At 42.8% G+C, this 21,002-nt stretch overlaps 1 protein-coding gene across 4 annotated transcripts in view; it reads left to right on the top strand.

Moving 5' to 3' along the window:
• The first annotated feature begins 9,474 nt into the window (after window positions 1-9,474).
• The window catches only part of tdrkh (tudor and KH domain containing), a 35,391-nt gene continuing 23,863 nt past the window's right edge, over window positions 9,475-21,002 (top strand). The window contains exons 1-4 of one of the 4 annotated variants that reach the window (XR_006008860.1): window positions 9,521-9,550; window positions 16,776-16,806; window positions 18,770-18,930; window positions 19,018-19,124. Coding sequence is in view for 3 of the 4 variants with exons in the window: in XM_041973177.1 (XP_041829111.1) it covers window positions 18,801-18,930; window positions 19,018-19,124 (237 nt within the window). In the remaining variant the exon portion in view is untranslated. Of the gene's footprint in view, window positions 9,551-16,775; window positions 16,807-18,769; window positions 18,931-19,017; window positions 19,125-21,002 lie in introns of all 4 variants that reach the window. The other 3 variants (XM_041973179.1, XM_041973176.1, XM_041973177.1) reach the window with 3 other exon arrangements.

Raw genomic sequence — 21,002 nt, forward strand, 5'->3', positions numbered from 1 at the left:
ATGGCCCAAGTTCTGGACCTTTTCTTTGGTCAAACAAGTCAGAAAAAAATTACATACACAAAAAGTGAAAAGTGAAAATGTTTACATGTTTTGCAATTTGAGGTCCATCCTCAGAGGAACTACCTCAGCCTGGTTCCTACCTCAGATAGCTTAATAATTTCTCATTAAAAAAGACCATTCAAGCAAGTTTTGTACTGTAGGAGTGAAAGCTGCAGCTGCCACGAGCGTGGACTGAATGGGTGTCAACAACAGGAAAATGCCGTATTCTGGGCGGAATAGTTCACAGCAACATACTGGTGAAAAAGAACTATTGGCTAAGTTAAAAAAATTTGAATTATGAACTATGAACTGAACCAGTTCATTTTAAAATGTGTGAACTGAACTTTGAACTAGTTCTGGCGACCACAGCCAATGAGCCGCCATACCGGAAGACACCGGCCATCTTTGGTAGAGCAAATAGTTCAGTAACTATAATGAATTTTATTGAGAATCTGTGGAAATAAACCATCTCTACCACCTAATTTGGGTCTGTAATACCACAAATTGGTGTTTGTTGTTTCATTACACTTAAATTTGGACTATTTCACTATTGTTACTGTAATACTAACTGACATTGATTCTTATTATTATTGCCCAAAACAGAACCAAAGCATACAAACATTTTCTCTTGGTTGTTTTCTTAGTGAGAACTTTAAAGGGTTAAAGCAGAAATTAGAACCCAGCTAGAGAAAGTGGATTAACTGGAGACAATATGAGACTGAGGTCAGAGCTCAATAACATGGATAATTTTTCGATGAAAGCTTCTTTGTCACAAACTGCAATGCAAGAAACAAAGAAAAGCTCTGTGTGGACCTCAGTGGCCTGTTAGTGAGGTAAGTTCATTTAAAGATCTGGATTTTCAATCTCCCAAAGCTGGTTGTGCTACCAAAGCTTGAATTCAACTGGAGTACTTGACTTCATCTCAAGAACCTGACTTCTCCCAGAGAACCTGATTTGCTCTGCAGAACCTGACTTTACCTGGAGGACTTGATCTCACCTGGAAAAAAATGATTTTGCCTGATTTCACCTGGAGGAACTGACTGGGGCCCGACAAAGTCCAAAACAAAGTCCAACCTATAGATCAAATCAAATTATTAATAGCACTTTTTCTGCCAAAGGCAACATGAAGTGGTTTACATGATGAAAAAAATGTTTGTATATTAAAGTAAAACACCCCTCCACCCCACCCCATACTACACTAAACATGAACACCCTAATTTCTGTCTCTTAGAATAAAGATATTAAAAGTAATAAATATCTGACTTGACGCTGCTGAGCGGAAACAATGTCTTGGGGATCCAATCACACCAGGAGCCAGTCCACCCATGTCCACAGTGGCCGCTGCCACAACCACCCAGATCAGGGCAGGCCAGAGTCCACACTGCAGCTGTAGGACTGCAGTGCAGGACCCCCAACCACCTGGTCAAAGGCGATCACCATGGCACCAACCCCCAGATCAAGCAGGCAAACCTCCAGCATGGAGGATCTCCATGAGGAAAACACTGGAGTTAAATAAATAAATACATAAATATACATAAAGGACTTCATAAAATATTGTGCTTAAAACAAAATAACAAATTAAAATGCAAATTAAAAAAATGATCAAATAAAATTCAGCTACAAGCTAAGCTAAAAGGGTCTTGAGCTTCTTTTTAAAAGCATCAACAGTCTCTGCAGCCCTGATTTTCTCTGGCAGGCTGGTTTACAGACGAGGGTCGTAATAATGGAAAGAGGCCTCAGCGAAGGTTTTGGTCCTCACTCTTGGAACAACAAACAGACCGGTACCAGAGGACCTCAGGGTCTGTGAGGGTTCATAATTTAAAAGCAGGTCTGATAGTTAAGAAGGTCCGAGACCATTAAGACATTTATAAACCACTAAAAGAAGCTTAAAATCAATCCTGAAACGCACGGGGAGCCAATGCAGTGATTTTAAAACTGGTGTGATGTGTTCCCGCCCTCTGGTCCTCGTCAGAACTCTGCTGCTGAGTTCTGGAGGATTGTAGGTTAGAAATCAACTTTTTGGGTAGACCAGAGAGCAGGGCATTACAGTACTCTATTCTACTAGAAATAAAAGCATCAGCACCTCAGTGCTGGAAGATAGAGGAATTGACAACTCTGGTGATGTTTTTAAGATAATAAAATCCAGTGTTTGTGGAATAAAACCCAGCTCAGAGTCGAAAAGAACACCCAGGTTTCTCCCACGCTGAGAAGGATTAAATGTTGTAATTTTGGTAAAATGATCTCTCTCTTGTCTTCAGGACAGATAATTAAAACTTCAGTTTTGTCCTGGTTGAGCCGTAAGATGTTCTCTGCCATCCATGACTTTAAATCTAAAATTCAGTTTGAAAGGATGTTAACTGGCTCCAGGAAACAAGCTATCAGTGTTTTTCTCTTTTGACTGCAGTTCTGATTTGAAAGATTAGGTATCAGTGCTACTTATTCTGCCTTTAATTTATCCACAGTGGTGTGGGTCTGGATTTTAGAGTTTTGGTTTTAAGTGGAGCTGCAGCGTTGATAGCTAACTTCAGTCTATTATTAAATTGATCTACAATAAAACCACATGAAGCAGGTAAAATCTGGAGTTTGGTTTAAAATATCAATAAAACTTGCAGCTACTTCAGAAGTAATATATAATTTCTTCACAGTTCTCCTGTTGGATAAAAACTGGTGATGTGGTCTAACACAGCCAGATCAGCAACAGAGGACACACCAGTGGACAGATAACCAGGTTCAGGGTGTGTCCTCTGTTGTGAGCAGGCTGTGTGATGGACACCTAAGCTGTAACAAATGAGGAAAAGGCAGAACTGCCGGCTCAGACCTTTGTCAAAATACACAGTTTAAACAATCTTAGCGTAGAAGGTAAAAGGGGATAGGGGGGCAGGCATATCACCACATGGTTGGACTGTGGTATTTTAAATGTGCCCTTTGGGAAAGCAGAATCAATTCGGGCGCTGAGGAAAATCAAGATGACAGCACCAGGAAATGATCAGATGGGCTATATAATGAAAAGTAATCTGAGCGAGGCGGCCAATGAAACTTTACTAGACCTATCAATCAATCAATCAACCTTTATTTCTATAGCACCTTCTCATACCCCAGGGTACCCAAAGTGCTGTACAGATAAAATGACAACAAATAAAACATCAAATCACAATAAAACACGCAGTTTAAAACAGTAAAACAGACAGATAAAAATATAATTAAATAAAAAGACCTAGCCTAATGATCCCGCTCTCTAGTGTTAAAAGCCAAAGTAAAGAGATAAGTTTTCAAAAGACATTTAAAATTATTCAAATCTTTGGCAGACCTCACAGAGAGAGGAAGTCCGTTCCAAAGTTTTGGAGCCACCACGGAGAAAGCTCTGTCTCCCCGAGTGACTAACCGAGTCCTCGGGACTACTAACCTGAATTGATTTTCCGACCTCAGTGCCCTACCAGGACGGTGGTCGTGAGGCAACTCGGACAAATAAAGAGGTGCTAGACCATGTAAACATTTAAAAGTCAAGAGTAAGAGTTTAAAAGAAATTCTTAAAGCATGAAACAGTCTGGACTGTGGTAAGCTGCCAAAAAGCTGGAAGGAAGCTGTTGCTATACCAATACACAAACCTGGAAAGGACTGCACAGTTCCAGAAAACTATGGGCCAGTAACCTTAACGTCTCATGTTTATAAGATTATAAAGAAAATGATAAGTGAAAAGCTACTGTATTACATGGAAAGCAGAGGATATTTGGCTAATTACCATTGGATTGGACTGGAGTGAATTTAGGAGGGGAAGGACTACTGTGGACCCAGTGGTGTGTGTGCAGCGTGAAATAAAGCAAGTCCAGGTCAGTAAGGAAAGGGTAGTGGCTGTTTTCTTTGACATAAAAAAGGCTTAAGAAAATGTGGGTCGGTGGGAGGTCCTACCAGTGGGAGGAGGATTTTTTTGATGGGATGGGTACTACAGGTGAGGGTTGGTTAGAACTACTTGGTAAACTATGAGATTGAAAATGGCAAACCCCAGGGAAGTATAATAGGTTTGTTAATATTTTCAGTTATGATAAATTATGTTTTTATGGACTTGGAGAGAAATACGGGCTTTTTACTTCTTGCAGATGATGGGCAGTTTTGGAAACTTAGGAGTAATTCCACCATGGATCCTTCCCACTGGACTTTACCTTACTGGACAGGAAGAGCGGGGGCATGGGAGGGAGTTGAAGAGCTCTACACTTTCAATCACCTGGTAAGATAATCTAAGTTTCAGTTCAGGTCTATTTTTATTTTTTTGTGAACAAAATTGTTTTTGATGTTTAGGATCACTCATCTGTTTGGACTCAAGTTCATCCTTAGTCAGTTACTCAGAAAACAGAGCAGATATATTAACTGAAATCCAGCAAACACTTTGGGTGCCAGCTCATGCTAGGGTAAGAGGTAACGGATGGGCAGATAGGAGGGCATACGGAGGGGTCAACTATGTTGTTAACTATGGTAAAATGGAAGTAAGGAATATCATTAAATATAAAATTAAGGTGCGTGGCAGAAACAGTGGTAGGAGAAGAAAGAACAATGGTTTTACAGAGCACAAAGGACTGTGGAAGAAGGGAGGAGGTTTTAAGGACACAGGACATACGATAGGGTTATATCAAGACTGAGATTGGGTCATACTTGGCTTAAGGATACACTGTATAGGATGGAAAATATAATACAGTATGTATGTACTGCAAACGAAATGAAACAATAGAACATGTAATGATTCACTGCAACAGATATGAGACAGAAAGGAAGAAAATAATAAACTCAGGGTAATAACAGTAACGTTTGAATTCCTGGGTATTTTAAAGGGTAGCTCAGGATATGGTACATCTGCATTTAGAGTGGCTCCACCTAACACATTTCCAGAACTATTTATTGGGAACTCTGAGCCCTTTCTTAGCAAAAAAAAACAAACAAACAAACAAACAAAAAAAAAAAACAATAACAAATGTATAAGTAGGGGGAGGGGCGGGGGCGATAGCACCCTGGTTCCCAGGGTGTGCGGCTAGGACATCGGGGTGTGTGCTGGCCTACACCGGGTGGCTGTCTGGGGGGGCCTGGTCCTCCTAGGCATGTTGCGGGCCCTCTGCCTTTGGGGGGTAGGGCGGCCACCTCTGGGCTCCTGGGGCCTTTCACTTGGGCTGCCCTGGGTGGCTGGTCTCATCCTGCTTTCTGTCTGTTCACCTGATGCTGATATTCATCACATATTGTTCCTTCTGTGTTTAGAAGGAAGCAGCTTCACAGCTTTAAATTCATCCTGCTGACTTTTTACCTTATAGTTAGTAAATCCTGAACATTTCATCCTTCTTTCTCGTAAATATTTGATTTTATAAACATATATGAAGAAATATTTTAACTGTTGCTGTTTAAAGAGAAAATTGCTGCTAAACCTGTTTATGTGTTTAGTGCAGGGGTCTGCAGCCTTTCCAATCCAAAGAGACATTTTTCCCTCAGCCAGCTAAATAAAACTACTTTAGAGACGCAGATGTTACCAGACTTTTCAAAAAGACAACTTAGAATTATTGATAAATATCTACTATACTACTACTACTACTATAGGACATTTGTTGTCATTTAAGAAGAACCACATTTTTATTTCCATTTTTAGGTTTTAAAATAAAGAAAAACATAAAACCTTTATAAAAAGAGGATAAACAGACTTTCTTCTAAGGGACGTAGATATTTGTGGAAAATGATGGAAAGTTAAAAAAAAAGTTCCTGGTTTCCAACCTAATGACAAGAAAGATAGATTTAAAAAAAAAACATTTTGTGTAAAAATGCGATTAATCGTGATTAAAAATTTTAATTGTTGCCCAGCACTAATTTATACACACACACATACACATGCATATATATATATACATATACATATGTATATATATATATATGCATATGTATATATATGTATATATATATATATACATACATATATATATATATATATATAGATTCTACAATGTTTAAAGATAATGAAAAAGAGTTAGACTCTCTTACCAAACTCATCTTCGAGACCTGGTATTCAGTACTCAAAAAATGTAAAATACAGAATGAAATATAGAATTTTTAGTTGGCTGGTGTACGATGTGAACTTTAAGCCAGGAGTTATGAACTAAAACTTCATAGAATGGTCAGACTGAGGGTTGACTATGTTATGCAAATTAGTAAAAGGAGGGAAATTAAGACCTTACAAAGAGAATTTGATTTGGATAAACAAGATTTCTACGTGCATTTTCAGATTTGAGATTATTATCAAAAAGAAATGAGACCAGGCCTCCCAGGCAATGCATATAACAACATAAGTGGAAAACTAATAAACTCTGTCAAGGTTTGATGGCTCACAAGAAAACCTCAACTTTACATATAAGAGATAAATGGGAAAAAAGTAAAGGTGCAAATAACGGATAACATGTGGGACACAACAAGGTACATCGAGTTCCAAATTGTGGAAAATATTCTGTTGGAAGAATATTGTCAGAATTTTGTTATTCCCAAGATAAAGAAGGAGTCACTGTGCAGCAACCCTGCTGGAGACCATATGGAGAGCAGGATGTGGACCATGCACATGCTTTTTGGCGATGTATAGACACATTACTGGGATGATGTTGGGAAACAATTGAAAGAAATATGAGATACCTAAAACATGTACAGTTTTATACCAGGGACATTTAGCAGATGTCAGCACTCCAAAAATGGATCAATATTTGATTAGGAGTCTTTTGGCAGCTTCAAGAAAGGCAATTACCTGGAAATGGTACAACATCAACCTCCCACGTCAGAGGACTGGAAAGAAACAGTGGAGAGCCTGCACCTGAGGGGTATTGCACGAAACCAAGAAAAGGGATTAAGCCGGGATATGTTGGTTATCCTGGCTGAATTTAAATGGTAAATGGTCCTTATTTATATAGCGCTTTTCTGTACCTGGATACCCAAAGCGCTTTACATTATACATCACATTCACCCATTCACACACACATTCACACACTGATGGCGGAAGCTGCCATGCAAGGCGCTCGACCACGACCCATCAGGAGCAACTAGGGGTTCGGAGTCTTGCCCAAGGACACCTCGACATGAACACGACTTGGCCGAGGATCGAACCGGCAACCCTCGGGTTACAAGACGACCGCTCTACCTTGCTGAGCCATGCCGCCCCATATTTAATATAATAATTAACATATATAATTTAGCCCTAAGTCGGTTGCATGAAAGCAGCTCAAACTAAACCCGGCCAAGTTACTGTGGTGATTTATCCGCTGCAGCTAGCCTGCTCCAGACCAGGCTAACTGCCGGAAGATTAATCCTAGCGAGTCACCTGCATGTCCAACGTCAATTCTGTGAGGAATTAATGTGTTTTACAGCATGTCCATGGTCTCCCTAAGTATGGCGCGTCATTTTAATCATCCAGTATTAAAATATTACAAATACAGTCACTGTACATTTAATCCAAATCTGTTCGTAATCGCAACAGCCTTTTTATATGGATTCGAGTTGCAGTATTATTACTCAGGCCAAGTGTTATATTGCTATGCTAATGAAGACTGCTCGTCAAATTGCTGTCAGAGGTTTTATAAATATGTGTTTTATTGCATTAATTGAGATTACAAAACACAGTGGATGAGGTTACAAAGGTGTATTAAAAGAAATCCGTGACGAGGTCAATGTAGAATATTCAGGTCCAACTCCCCTTCACCTGTTCCCTCTTCATAATGGCTTGCCCTATATCGGAGGATGTGCTGGACGAGGAAGCCCGCATCCTCAGAAGAGCATTCAGACGTGAACGAGTCTTCAGGGACACTATATTATATTTGATTGTGTTCCATGTGCAGTAGAATTGCAGTACGTGATGTACCTTGTATGAAGCGGACAGTTTCTGTGGCTGGGACAGAGTCAGTTATTGTCCCTCCCTGGATCCCCTCCATCACTGGCCTCCCTTTATTTAAATGGAGGCCAGTTCCTCTGCTGGAGTCACATCCTGGCTTGGTGGGCCGCCCCCGGTGCCAGTTTATAGGCCTTTTTTTAACTGCTACAATCATACAGACATTGAACATGTCAGCAGACACCTCATCTATTCACCTCATTTGTTCACGGTTATCTACTTTGGTGTCACTTACCAGCCTGCAAAATGTTCTTATATTTAATTTTTTCTTGCTGCAGGTCCTTTTATGGCCAGACAGGTTTGTCCTTTATGAAGGACAGAAAGATAAAATAGATAAAAACGTTACATGAGGAAAATAGATTAAATGACACATTGTGGATAATTGTTTGCACCTAATCATACTCTACATTTCCTGAGTAACATGCACCTGCTTGTCACTCTTAAAGTATACAACAGTTAGTGGATTTGAAAAGTAACTCCTTTAATTGTAGCCTAATTATGACAGTTCCAGTGGAGCACTGTTTATTAATTGTACAGTTTTTGACTACTTACGCATTGAGCCGGTCGGCTATTGTCTGCCAGGCTCTCTCGCGTTCTTTACTTATGGCATTGGTATTGCCTTTTTTCCTTATAATATCCTTAACTTCGTCAGAGAACTCCGTCAGGAGCTGTTGTTCAGCGGCCGTGACGTAGGACGCGCGACTTTTATCCATTTCCCCATCGGTGATTCTGTGAGCGATCGCGAGGTCTGCTTCAGTATGCCGTGCACACACACTTATCCCAACTATCTTCACCTGGCTTAACCTAGCCGCACCTTCTCATCCTGGCTCAGCAAACGTGCAACCAATTAAGCCAGGATAGGCCGCGCAAGCTAGGTCAAGCTGGGCTTGCTTAATTATCCTGGATTTCTTTATTCTGGTTTCGTGCAATACCCCTCTGGTCATTACCCAGACAATTCTTTATTACCAACAAAGTGCGAGAAGTATCACTGAAAATTCTCCACAGGTGTTATCCAGTTAATGCCTCCTTGGGAAGATTTAATATCAATGTGGAGCATGTATGTTCTTTCTGTCAGCAAGCAGATAAATCTATATGTCATCTATTTTGGGATTGCCCTTGTAAATTTTTCTGGAAAGATGTTAATTTGTACATCAACAGAAAACTGGAATATCAAGTTAAGATGAAGATTGAATATGTTCTATTTGGCTGCTTTAATGATCACCTCCCTTACAAAATAAGATTTGTCACTAACCCCCTTATTCTACTTGCTAAATTTCATATACATTGTAGTAAATTTGCTAAGCTAAAACCAAATATATCAGTTTTCCTGTGTTATGTCAACATGTACATGAAGTCCTTGAAAATTTGCACAAATCCAAAAGCTGTGAAAACCAGAATGTTGTTTGATAATGACCCCGAGCATGAGTTATAAGTTGTACTATTATTATTGTATTTGTTTTGTTGTTGAAATGTAAATATATTTTAAATAAAGTTGTTTAAAAAAGAAGATAACAGTTTCCGGTTTTAATTGAACGTTTCATTGGACAGTTTCCGGTTTGTTGAGCGCTTCTCCCGTTAGCTTGACCGCTAGCGGGATTGATTAAAGGAACTCGGGCTCTGTCTGTGAGTGTCTTTCATTTTATCTTGTTTTTAATGCTTATTGTAAACGATGTCAGGGTCTGTGAACACAAAGCAGAGCTAAAAAACTTTTTTTTCCATTTCCGGAATGACTGCTGTTTATCATTAAATCAGCTACTCTAGCTAATGTTAGCTTGTCCGAGAGCTCAGAGGAGAAAGTGTTTTATGTCGGTTTAACAGACTGTCACGTGGACAAGATGCTCTCCGAGCATGTAGGAATTAGTAATCGATAACGGAATGTTGTTAGTAAAGTTATGGAGACATGTATAATGCTCCAGAAAACGACTATCATTTAGCTAGCACGGTAGATGAGTCAGAGACACCGCGGTGAAGTTGGTTTTAGGTTGTTCAATAGCTTCCGTTTCACGCGACCAAAACACGCAATTCCAGACCTGTGTTATAGCACAAGAAGAGACAAACAAGACACACCCTTTTGATTCATTTTGAAAGCTCCTTCTGTTTTTTACATTTTTTTACAGTAAAAATATCAATATTTCTTCAATAGCTTCCACAAATTGTGACCGAGGGGCCCCAAACCTCAACTAAATTGTTCTACTAAGACACACAAACAAGACACACCCCTTTTGATTCATTTTGAAAGCTCCTTCTGTTTTTCAGCGTGTGTCTACCCTTCGCTGAGAGGCGTGGGTAACCTGTTGAACCCCACTCGTGATAGGGATTGGGGATTGCAATTATTTCCCATGAACAAGGAATTCCCAGTAAGCGCGGGTCATAAGCTCGAGTTGATTAAGTCCCCACCCGTCGCTACTACCGATTGGATGGTTTAGTGAGGTCCTCGGATCGGCCCCGCCGGGGTTGGTCACGCCGAGAAGACGATCAAACTTGACTATCTAGAGGAAGTAAAAGTCGTAACAAGGTTTTCGTAGGTGAACCTGCGGAAGGATCATTAACGGTCGAGCGCCCCGCGCGGGGCCTCTCCCCGAACCAGCCGAGGGGACGGACCCCGGCTCTCTCCCCGAGAGCTCCAGGGCCTGCCCCCGAGGCTCCGCGGCGGAAGGACCGGTGTGACAGGATGGAGGCATGCGTGCCCGAGCTCTCCTGCTGGCGGAAGAGGGGTCCCTCCGGGGGTCCCCCTCTCTCCGCCCCGGTGCCCTCGGGTCCCGTCGCGTCTCCCCTACCTCCTCCGACCCTTCCCCGCTGCCAACTCCACCCAGGTCCGAGCCCCGGCCAGCCCGTCGAACACCTCCGGCTCGGCCCCCTCTCCTGCACTGACCCCTCGCTCCGCAGCACGGGCGCTCCCGCCGGCCCGTCCAAGGGCCTAACGGACCTGCCGTCGGGGCGCGCGTGGAAGCGTTGGGGCGGCGTCTGCGCAGAGCGGGCCCGGCCTGCGTCCGGCGGAGACCCCGGTCGGGGCTCTGCACTCGGAACCTCTCGCCTCAGCGCGGCACGCGACGGTCTCGCCCTGGCCGTTCCGCTGCGCGCCTCCGGGTACCCAACATTGCAGCCCCGGGTTCCTCCCGAGGCTACGCCTGTCTGAGGGTCGCTTTGCCATCAATCGGAGGAGCCTCTCCTCCGCGGCTGGGGCTGTCGCAGGCCGCCTACGGTGCGCCTTCGTCCCCCTAAGTTCAGACCTTCTGGGATGCCCGGTGCGGCACGTTGGGCGCGTCTCTGGCGCGGCCCCCTCCATGCGTCCGCTCCGTCCGACCCACCCTCTCTCTCTCCTTCCCCGGCTCCAGGGAAGGGGCGCCACTCCTGTCGAGCCCCTGAGCATAAGTCGGGCGCGGCTGCCTGTGGACCCTCCAGTCTCCGAGCTGACCGCGTTACGCGTGCGAACCACAGGGAAAACCTCGGCGAGAGTGGACCGCCCTTAGCAGGGGACCGTGGGGTTCCGGACGGCTCCGGCGCGCGGCGGAGGGGTGCTCGCTCCCGAGCCTGCCCGCTGTCGCAGCGGGGAAGCCGGCTGATCCCAAGCTCCGTGAGCCTCCCCCTCCTCTGGGGAGCCACGCCTGGGGGTTGGAGGGGGGGGTGACCTCCCCCAACCCCTAACCCACTTCGAATACGACCTCAGATCAGACGAGACGACCCGCTGAATTTAAGCATATTACTAAGCAGAGGAAAAGAAACTAACAAGGATTCCCTCAGTAGCGGCGAGCGAAGAGGGAAGAGCCCAGAGCCGAATCCCCGTCCGACTGGCGGGCGCGGGAAATGTGGCGTACAGAAGACCGCTCGCCCGGTGTCAGTCGGGGGCCTGAGTCCTTCTGATGGAGGCTCAGCCCGTGGACGGTGTGAGGCCGGTAACGGCCCCTGTTGCGCCGGGGCCCGGTCTTCTCGGAGTTGGGTTGTTTGGGAATGCAGCCCAAAGCGGGTGGTAAACTCCATCTAAGGCTAAATACCGGCACGAGACCGATAGTCGACAAGTACTTTAAGGGAAAGTTGAAAAGAACTTTGAAGAAAGAGTTCAAGAGGGCGTGAAATGGTTAAGAGGTAAATGGGTGGGGTCCGCGCAGTCCGCCCGGGGGATTCAACCCGACGGGTCAGGGACGACCGCCCGGTGCGGGAGGATCCCCGCCGCTTCTCCTCTCGGGGGGCAGGCGGCGGGGACCTCTCCCTGGCGCTGGCTGGCCCTCGCCGGGCGCATTTCCTTCGCAGCGGTGCGCCAGGAAGGGCTCAGGGACTCTGGTTGTCCTCCAGCCAGCTGGGTGCGGGCCTCCAGCTGCAGCAAGCTGGCTGGGGAGGAGTGTGACTTGGGCCCTGGATGTCCTCCAGAGGAGCTTTCAAAATGAATCGAAAGGGGTGTGTCTTGTTTGTGTGTCTCAATAGAACATTTTAGTTGAGGTTTGGGGCCCCTCTGTCACAAATTGTGGAAGCTATTGAAGAAATATTGATTTTATTACTGTAAAAAAATGTAAAAAACAGAAGGAGCTTTCAAAATGAATCGAAAGGGGTGTGTCTTGTTGGTCTCATCTTGTGCTATAATACAGGTCAGGTTTTGTGTGTTTTGGTCACGTGAAACGGAAGCTAATGAACACGGAAACGATGAATGTTTGTCGAATATCCAACCTAAAACCAACTTCACCGCGGTGTCAGAGACGTGACTCCAAACTCCTTAAAGCAACCAAACACCAATTAAAGATAATTAGCCGGAGTTCACACACCTGTGTTTTCTCACGATGGAATCGTTCCCTTTTGGATCAGTTGGACCTTTGCCCAAAAATACCAAACCGAATTTCACTCAAATTATTGCCATTTTATTTCCTACTTAATGCCACTACTAAAAGTTAAGCCTGACATCACTTCCATGCACCTTAAGAAATGCATTAACCTGTTTTCACAGAGAAACAGCAGCTAAAGGTGACTTTACTGCAGCCATGAACCCACATGAACCCACAGTTGCCCTTAACGACTAAAATGTAGGGGTTTTCTGTCTGTCGTTAGTTCTGAACTTGTGTGTAAACTGGGGAAGACGTGGTGTGTTTGGTATTCCTGTGAGACAGACGTTGGATTGTCCGAGTCCCATGTCCTCCTCAGCTGTTCTCCAGTGAGACTTCATCTGCATAGCATCCTCCATCCTGCCTCCACCCTTCTCACCGTCATGTCTGTGTGAGCTTCAGCTGGAGGTTTTCCAGCGCTCCTCGCTGTGTGTGTGTTTGGGTTCTCGGCAGTGTGTTCATGATTAGTGCAGACGATAAAGGTTTAATCGTTTATTTAATCATTTAACACTGTGATGCGTCTGAAACGTTTACAGTGATGAAGTCTTAGACTGTCTCCTGTTCACAGCAGACAGTAATATTTACAGGCTGGATGAAGTTCATCCTGCAGCAAGGATGGAGGTCTGAGTGTGTGAGTGTGTGAGAGTACTGTAGGGGGGTGTAGTGATGAACTACAGGGGGCTGTTGGGGAAGAACTGTCTCTGAGTCTGTCTGTGGTGGTTTTAATGCTCCTGTCCAGCTTTCCTGATGGAGGCAGTACAAACAGGGCATTGCCCGGGTGGGGAGGTCGGCTGCAATGCGTCTGGCCCTCTTCTGGACTCGGGCGGTGTAGATGGAGTCCAGGGCCACTCTGTAGTGGTCTCATCATTGTGGGATATGAGACCCACCACGGTGGGATCGTCCGCAGACTTCCCAGCTGTGGTGGTGGATGGGTAGCAGAGCAGTCCAGGGTGAAGAGGGTGGAGAGGGTGGGGCTGAGCACACAACCTGTGGCGTTCCGGCGGTGAGGATCAGCGGTGAAGATGCTGACTTCCCTATCCTCACCACCTGGACCTGAAGGTGAGGAATTCCTGATCCGGGTGAAGAGTGATGCTGGCAGACCAGGTTGTGGAGCTTCAGGACCAGCAGGTCCCGGAGAACGGTGTTAAAGTCCACAAAAGCGTCCTAACACGGGTGTTGCTGTAGGTGAGTCAGGGCCATGTCAGGGCCAGGGCTATGGAGACAGCATCCTCTGTAGAACGCCTGTAGACCAGAGGGGTATTGCACGAAACCAGAATAAAGAAATCCAGGATAATTAAACAAGCCCAGCTTGACCTAGCTTGCGCGGCCTATCCTGGCTTAATTGGTTGCACGTTTGCTGAGCCAGGATGAGAAGGTGCGGCTAGGTTAAGCCAGGTGAAGATAGTTGGGATAAGTGTGTGTGCACGGCATACTGAAGCAGACCTCGCGATCGCTCACAGAATCACCGATGGGGAAATGGATAAAAGTCGCGCGTCCTACGTCACGGCCGCTGAACAACAGCTCCTGACGGAGTTCTCTGACGAAGTTAAGGATATTATAAGGAAAAAAGGCAATACCAATGCCATAAGTAAAGAACGCGAGAGAGCCTGGCAGACAATAGCCGACCGGCTCAATGCGTAAGTAGTCAAAAACTGTACAATTAATAAACAGTGCTCCACTGGAACTGTCATAATTAGGCTACAATTAAAGGAGTTACTTTTCAAATCCACTAACTGTTGTATACTTTAAGAGTGACAAGCAGGTGCATGTTACTCAGGAAATGTAGAGTATGATTAGGTGCAAACAATTATCCACAATGTGTCATTTAATCTATTTTCCTCATGTAACGTTTTTATCTATTTTATCTTTCTGTCCTTCATAAAGGACAAACCTGTCTGGCCATAAAAGGACCTGCAGCAAGAAAAAATTAAATATAAGAACATTTTGCAGGCTGGTAAGTGACACCAAAGTAGATAACCGTGAACAAATGAGGTGAATAGATGAGGTGTCTGCTGACATGTTCAATGTCTGTATGATTGTAGCAGTTAAAAAAAGGCCTATAAACTGGCACAGGGGGCGGCCCACCAAGCCAGGATGTGACTCCAGCAGAGGAACTGGCCTCCATTTAAATAAAGGGAGGCCAGTGATGGAGGGGATCCAGGGAGGGACAATAACTGACTCTGTCCCAGCCACAGAAACTGTCCGCTTCATACAAGGTACACAAAGTACTGCAATTCTACTGCACATGGAACACAATCACATATAATATAGTGTCCCTGAAGACTCGTTCACGTCTGAATGCTCTTCTGAGGATGCGGGCTTCCTCGTCCAGCACATCCTCCGATAAAGGGCAAGCCATTATGAAGAGGGAACAGGTGAAGGGGAGTTGGACCTGAATATTCTACATTGACCTCGTCACGGATTTCTTTTAATACACCTTTGTAACCTCATCCACTGTGTTTTGTAATCTCAATTAATGCAATAAAACACATATTTATAAAACCTCTGACAGCACTTTGACGAGCAGTCTTCATTAGCATAGCAATATAACACTTGGCCTGAGTAATAATACTGCAACTCGAATCCATATAAAAAGGCTGTTGCGATTACGAACAGATTTGGATTAAATGTACAGTGACTGTATTTGTAATATTTTAATACTGGATGATTAAAATGACGCGCCATACTTAGGGAGACCATGGACATGCTGTAAAACACATTAATTCCTCACAGAATTGACGTTGGACATGCAGGTGACTCGCTAGGATTAATCTTCCGGCAGTTAGCCTGGTCTGGAGCAGGCTAGCTGCAGCGGATAAATCACCACAGTAACTTGGCCGGGTTTAGTTTGAGCTGCTTTCATGCAACCGACTTAGGGCTAAATTATATATGTTAATTATTATATTAAATATGGGGCGGCATGGCTCAGCAAGGTAGAGCGGTCGTCTTGTAACCCGAGGGTTGCCGGTTCGATCCTCGGCCAAGTCGTGTTCATGTCGAGGTGTCCTTGGGCAAGACTCCGAACCCCTAGTTGCTCCTGATGGGTCGTGGTCGAGCGCCTTGCATGGCAGCTTCCGCCATCAGTGTGTGAATGTGTGTGTGAATGGGTGAATGTGATGTATAATGTAAAGCGCTTTGGGTATCCAGGTACAGAAAAGCGCTATATAAATAAGGACCATTTACCATTTAAATTCAGCCAGGATAACCAACATATCCCGGCTTAATCCCTTTTCTTGGTTTCGTGCAATACCCCTCAGGTGCAGGCTCTCCACTGTTTCTTTCCAGTCCTCTGACGTGGGAGGTTGATGTTGTACCATTTCCAGGTAATTGCCTTTCTTGAAGCTGCCAAAAGACTCCTAATCAAATATTGATCCATTTTTGGAGTGCTGACATCTGCTAAATGTCCCTGGTATAAAACTGTACATGTTTTAGGTATCTCATATTTCTTTCAATTGTTTCCCAACATCATCCCAGTAATGTGTCTATACATCGCCAAAAAGCATGTGCATGGTCCACATCCTGCTCTCCATATGGTCTCCAGCAGGGTTGCTGCACAGTGACTCCTTCTTTATCTTGGGAATAACAAAATTCTGACAATATTCTTCCAACAGAATATTTTCCACAATTTGGAACTCGATGTACCTTGTTGTGTCCCACATGTTATCCGTTATTTGCACCTTTACTTTTTTCCCATTTATCTCTTATATGTAAAGTTGAGGTTTTCTTGTGAGCCATCAAACCTTGACAGAGTTTATTAGTTTTCCACTTATGTTGTTATATGCATTGCCTGGGAGGCCTGGTCTCATTTCTTTTTGATAATAATCTCAAATCTGAAAATGCACGTAGAAATCTTGTTTATCCAAATCAAATTCTCTTTGTAAGGTCTTAATTTCCCTCCTTTTACTAATTTGCATAACATAGTCAACCCTCAGTCTGACCATTCTATGAAGTTTTAGTTCATAACTCCTGGCTTAAAGTTCACATCGTACACCAGCCAACTAAAAATTCTATATTTCATTCTGTATTTTACATTTTTTGAGTACTGAATACCAGGTCTCGAAGATGAGTTTGGTAAGAGAGTCTAACTCTTTTTCATTATCTTTAAACATTGTAGAATCTATATATATGTATATATATATATATACATATATATACGTATGCATATATATATATACATATGTATATGTATATATATATATGCATGTGTATGTGTGTGTGTATAAATTAGTGCTGGGCAACAATTAAAATTTTTAATCACGATTAATCGCATTTTTACACAAAATGTTTTTTTTTTAAATCTATCTTTCTTGTCATTAGGTTGGAAACCAGGAACTTTTTTTTTAACTTTCCATCATTTTCCACAAATATCTACGTCCCTTAGAAGAAAGTCTGTTTATCCTCTTTTTATAAAGGTTTTATGTTTTTCTTTATTTTAAAACCTAAAAATGGAAATAAAAATGTGGTTCTTCTTAAATGACAACAAATGTCCTATAGTAGTAGTAGTAGTATAGTAGATATTTATCAATAATTCTAAGTTGTCTTTTTGAAAAGTCTGGTAACATCTGCGTCTCTAAAGTAGTTTTATTTAGCTGGCTGAGGGAAAAATGTCTCTTTGGATTGGAAAGGCTGCAGACCCCTGCACTAAACACATAAACAGGTTTAGCAGCAATTTTCTCTTTAAACAGCAACAGTTAAAATATTTCTTCATATATGTTTATAAAATCAAATATTTACGAGAAAGAAGGATGAAATGTTCAGGATTTACTAACTATAAGGTAAAAAGTCAGCAGGATGAATTTAAAGCTGTGAAGCTGCTTCCTTCTAAACACAGAAGGAACAATATGTGATGAATATCAGCATCAGGTGAACAGACAGAAAGCAGGATGAGAATCTCACAGCTTCTAGATGGTGAGGAGAGAGAAATATTCACAATATGCACAATAACTTCCATCCATGCACCTTCACTGCTTCATTATGGATATAAATTCTCTAAACTTTCATTCTTAGCTTGACTGTTTAGCTTCACCTCTGCACCTGCAGCCTCCGCTACCGGGAGTTAAGGGTTAACATCTGGTTTCCGGGTGTAGCATCAGGTCTGTAGATGTAACTATAAACATGTGTGGTATCCACAGAAAGTCCAGAATCTCAGCTACCAGCTCAGTAAAACCATTTCTATCACCAACAAACACAGTTAAGACAGCAATAATTAAAAGACCAGGTACACAAAGTCTGAAAAACATGTAAACACAGATGATGTTTCCCCATGAACACGAACAAACGGCTCCTCTACTGAAAGCTCACATCTCACAGATTCCACAGCTGGAAGTTTCATCTTAATATGACCAAGATTCACCGAACCAGAGGCAGAAGAAGACCCGATTTATGCTTCACGTTTGTAAAAGTCAGAAAACATGTTTTACCTTTGTTGTCCTGCCTAAATTAAAATCGCATTTATTAAAAAAATAATAATAATAAATAAAGTTTCCCGTCCAAAAATCACAATGTTCTACCATCTGCAGGTTTAGACAAAGAGAAACATCAGTTCTTCTTCTTTCTTAAGTTCCAGACAGAAAACGTGTCTTCATGTTAATAAAGCCGCTCTCTCCTGATTACATCATCACCGCTGCAGCAGGGAAGGAAGACATGGACGCCATGTTTCTGTCATCAAAGCCAGCGGCCAGAAAAAAAACAAAAACAACCTTAACGTGCAATTAAAAAAATAACGGTGTTAATAAAACGTTGCGTTAACGTGCCCAGCGCTAGTATAAATATGTATAATATATAAATACGTATAATATAAAAATATGTGGGCTAAAAAGTCTTAGTTTTAAGGGTTAATGGTGTAAAGAACATTTTATGAGATGTAATGAGAGGAAAGTTTAATTTGAAGGATGTTGGATGAGTTTTCTGTCCTGCATGGCAGCAGTGAGGTTCCTCCATCGCCGCCTTCATGTTTTACCCGATGCAACCAGATGCCTGAAATATGGGGAGAAATGCCATGATGCTGAAACCAGAGCCTTTTGTCTTTGTTTAGGTGGAGTTTTCCACTGGGTGCATGCTGCATCATGGATATGGTAGCGGAGGGGCAGAAAGGCAGCCTGAGCTCAGGTAAAATGGTGGCCCTGGCTGCGGGGCTGTCTGTCGGGGCCACCGTGGGCTACATCATCTACCGCCACATCAGCAGCTCCGGTGACAGTAAGTACCTCCTGTTCAGTGGTTACTGTTCCTCACTAGTGAGTTTAAGTGCAACCTGACCCCATTTTCCCGTTTGATTCTCTGAAGAGCAACCACTGACGGGTCAGGGGTCCGACACCGAGCTGTCCAGGATGACTGTTCCTGTACAAGCATACAGGAACGTGTCCAGATGCCACGCCACGTTTTTGGATATGGTGAGTCTTTTCAGAGCTGGTATCTCCCACAGTCTGACCATGGACATACAGCCAAGATCAGTTTAACTTTTTCCAGACGTGTTGCTGCATCAGATTCACGATCAGCTCGTTCTCCATCACATGGTGTAACATCTGTTTCATCTGAGAAAGTGTTTATCTTCTACTGGGAAGAAAATAAGACCTGATGGGTCTTTATTTAGCAGCACATTGTCTGTCCAGCCAATCCTTCCTTACCGCCACAGATAAGCGTGCAGCTCGACTCCATCACGCTTGTGTCTACGTCTTCTACCAGGAATCCTGGTGTCATGGTAGACAACCAGCTGAACTTTAAGGACCACTTTGGCTCATCTGCCTGGTCTTGCTGGGCAGCCGAGGCTCTCTACAGCCCTTGGTGGGGCCAGACACACAACTCCTTCACTCTTTATTTCTTTGTTGTTTACTCCCCCCTCTTGTCAGGTCCAGCATAAATGTGTAAATTCAACAATAGAAACATTTTAAAATAAAGAGTAATACTTGAATTATCATTAAAGACCATAAAGCCCAGAAATCACATGTGTTCGGCACAAAATGGCAACCAGACCATCATTCTGCTGCCACCATGCTGTTCAGGACGAGGTTAAAAAAGGGTTTTTGTTTGTGGTTTCACTTTAAATGTCATTAAACATGTTCCTGTTGACACCAAAGGTAAAAAGTTTTGTTTTGCATTTGTTCCCTTACTATACGTAAAAAGAACCAAACCTTGACCTTAAAAACAAGGTTTGTAACCAGCCTCCTAGTTTTACTTTACTCATTCCTAGTATTACTGTACTCATTCCTAGTATTACTTTACTCATTCCTAGTATTACTGTACTCATTCCTAGTATTACTTTACTCACTCCTAGTATTACTGTACTCATTCCTAGTATTACTTTACTCACTCCTAGTATTACTGTACTCATTCCTAGTATTACTGTACTCACTCCTAGTATTACTGTACTCATTCCTAGTATTACTTTACTCACTCCTAGTATTACTGTACTCATTCCTAGTATTACTGTACTCATTCCTAGTATTACTGTACTCATTCCTAGTATTACTTTACTCATTCCTAGTATTACTGTACTCATTCCTAGTATTACTTTACTCACTCCTAGTATTACTGTACTCATTCCTAGTATTACTTTACTCACTCCTAGTATTACTGTACTCATTCCTAGTATTACTGTACTCACTCCTAGTATTACTGTACTCATTCCTAGAATTAGTTTACTCACTCCTTGTATTACTTTACTCACTCCTAGTATTACTTTACTCATACCTAGTATACTTTACTCATACCTAGTATTACTTCACTCACTCCTAGTATTACTTTACTCATTCCTAGTGTTACTGTACTCATTCCTAGAGTTAGTTTACTCACTCCTAGTATTACTTTACTCACTCCTAGTATTACTTTACTCATACCTAGTATACTTTACTCATACCTAGTATTACTTCACTCACTCCTAGTATTACTTTACTCATTCCTAGTATTACTGTACTCATTCCTAGAGTTAGTTTACTCACTCCTAGTATTACTTTACTCACTCCTAGTATTACTGTACTCCTAGTATTACTTTACTCATTCCTAGTATTACTGTACTCATTCCTAGGATTACTGTACTCACTCCTAGAATTACTGTACTCACTCCTAGTATTACTGTACTCATTCTTAGTATTACTTTACTCACTCATAGTATTACTGTACTCATTACTAGTATTACTGTACTCATTCCTAGAATTAGTTTACTCACTCCTAGTATTACTTTACTCATACCTAGCATTACTTTACTCATACCTAGTATTACTTCACTCACTCCTAGTATTACTTTACTCATTCCTAGTATTACTGTACTCATT

Source organism: Melanotaenia boesemani, chromosome 21 (assembly GCF_017639745.1).
Source record: "Melanotaenia boesemani isolate fMelBoe1 chromosome 21, fMelBoe1.pri, whole genome shotgun sequence".
NCBI classification, from domain to species: domain Eukaryota; kingdom Metazoa; phylum Chordata; class Actinopteri; order Atheriniformes; family Melanotaeniidae; genus Melanotaenia; species Melanotaenia boesemani.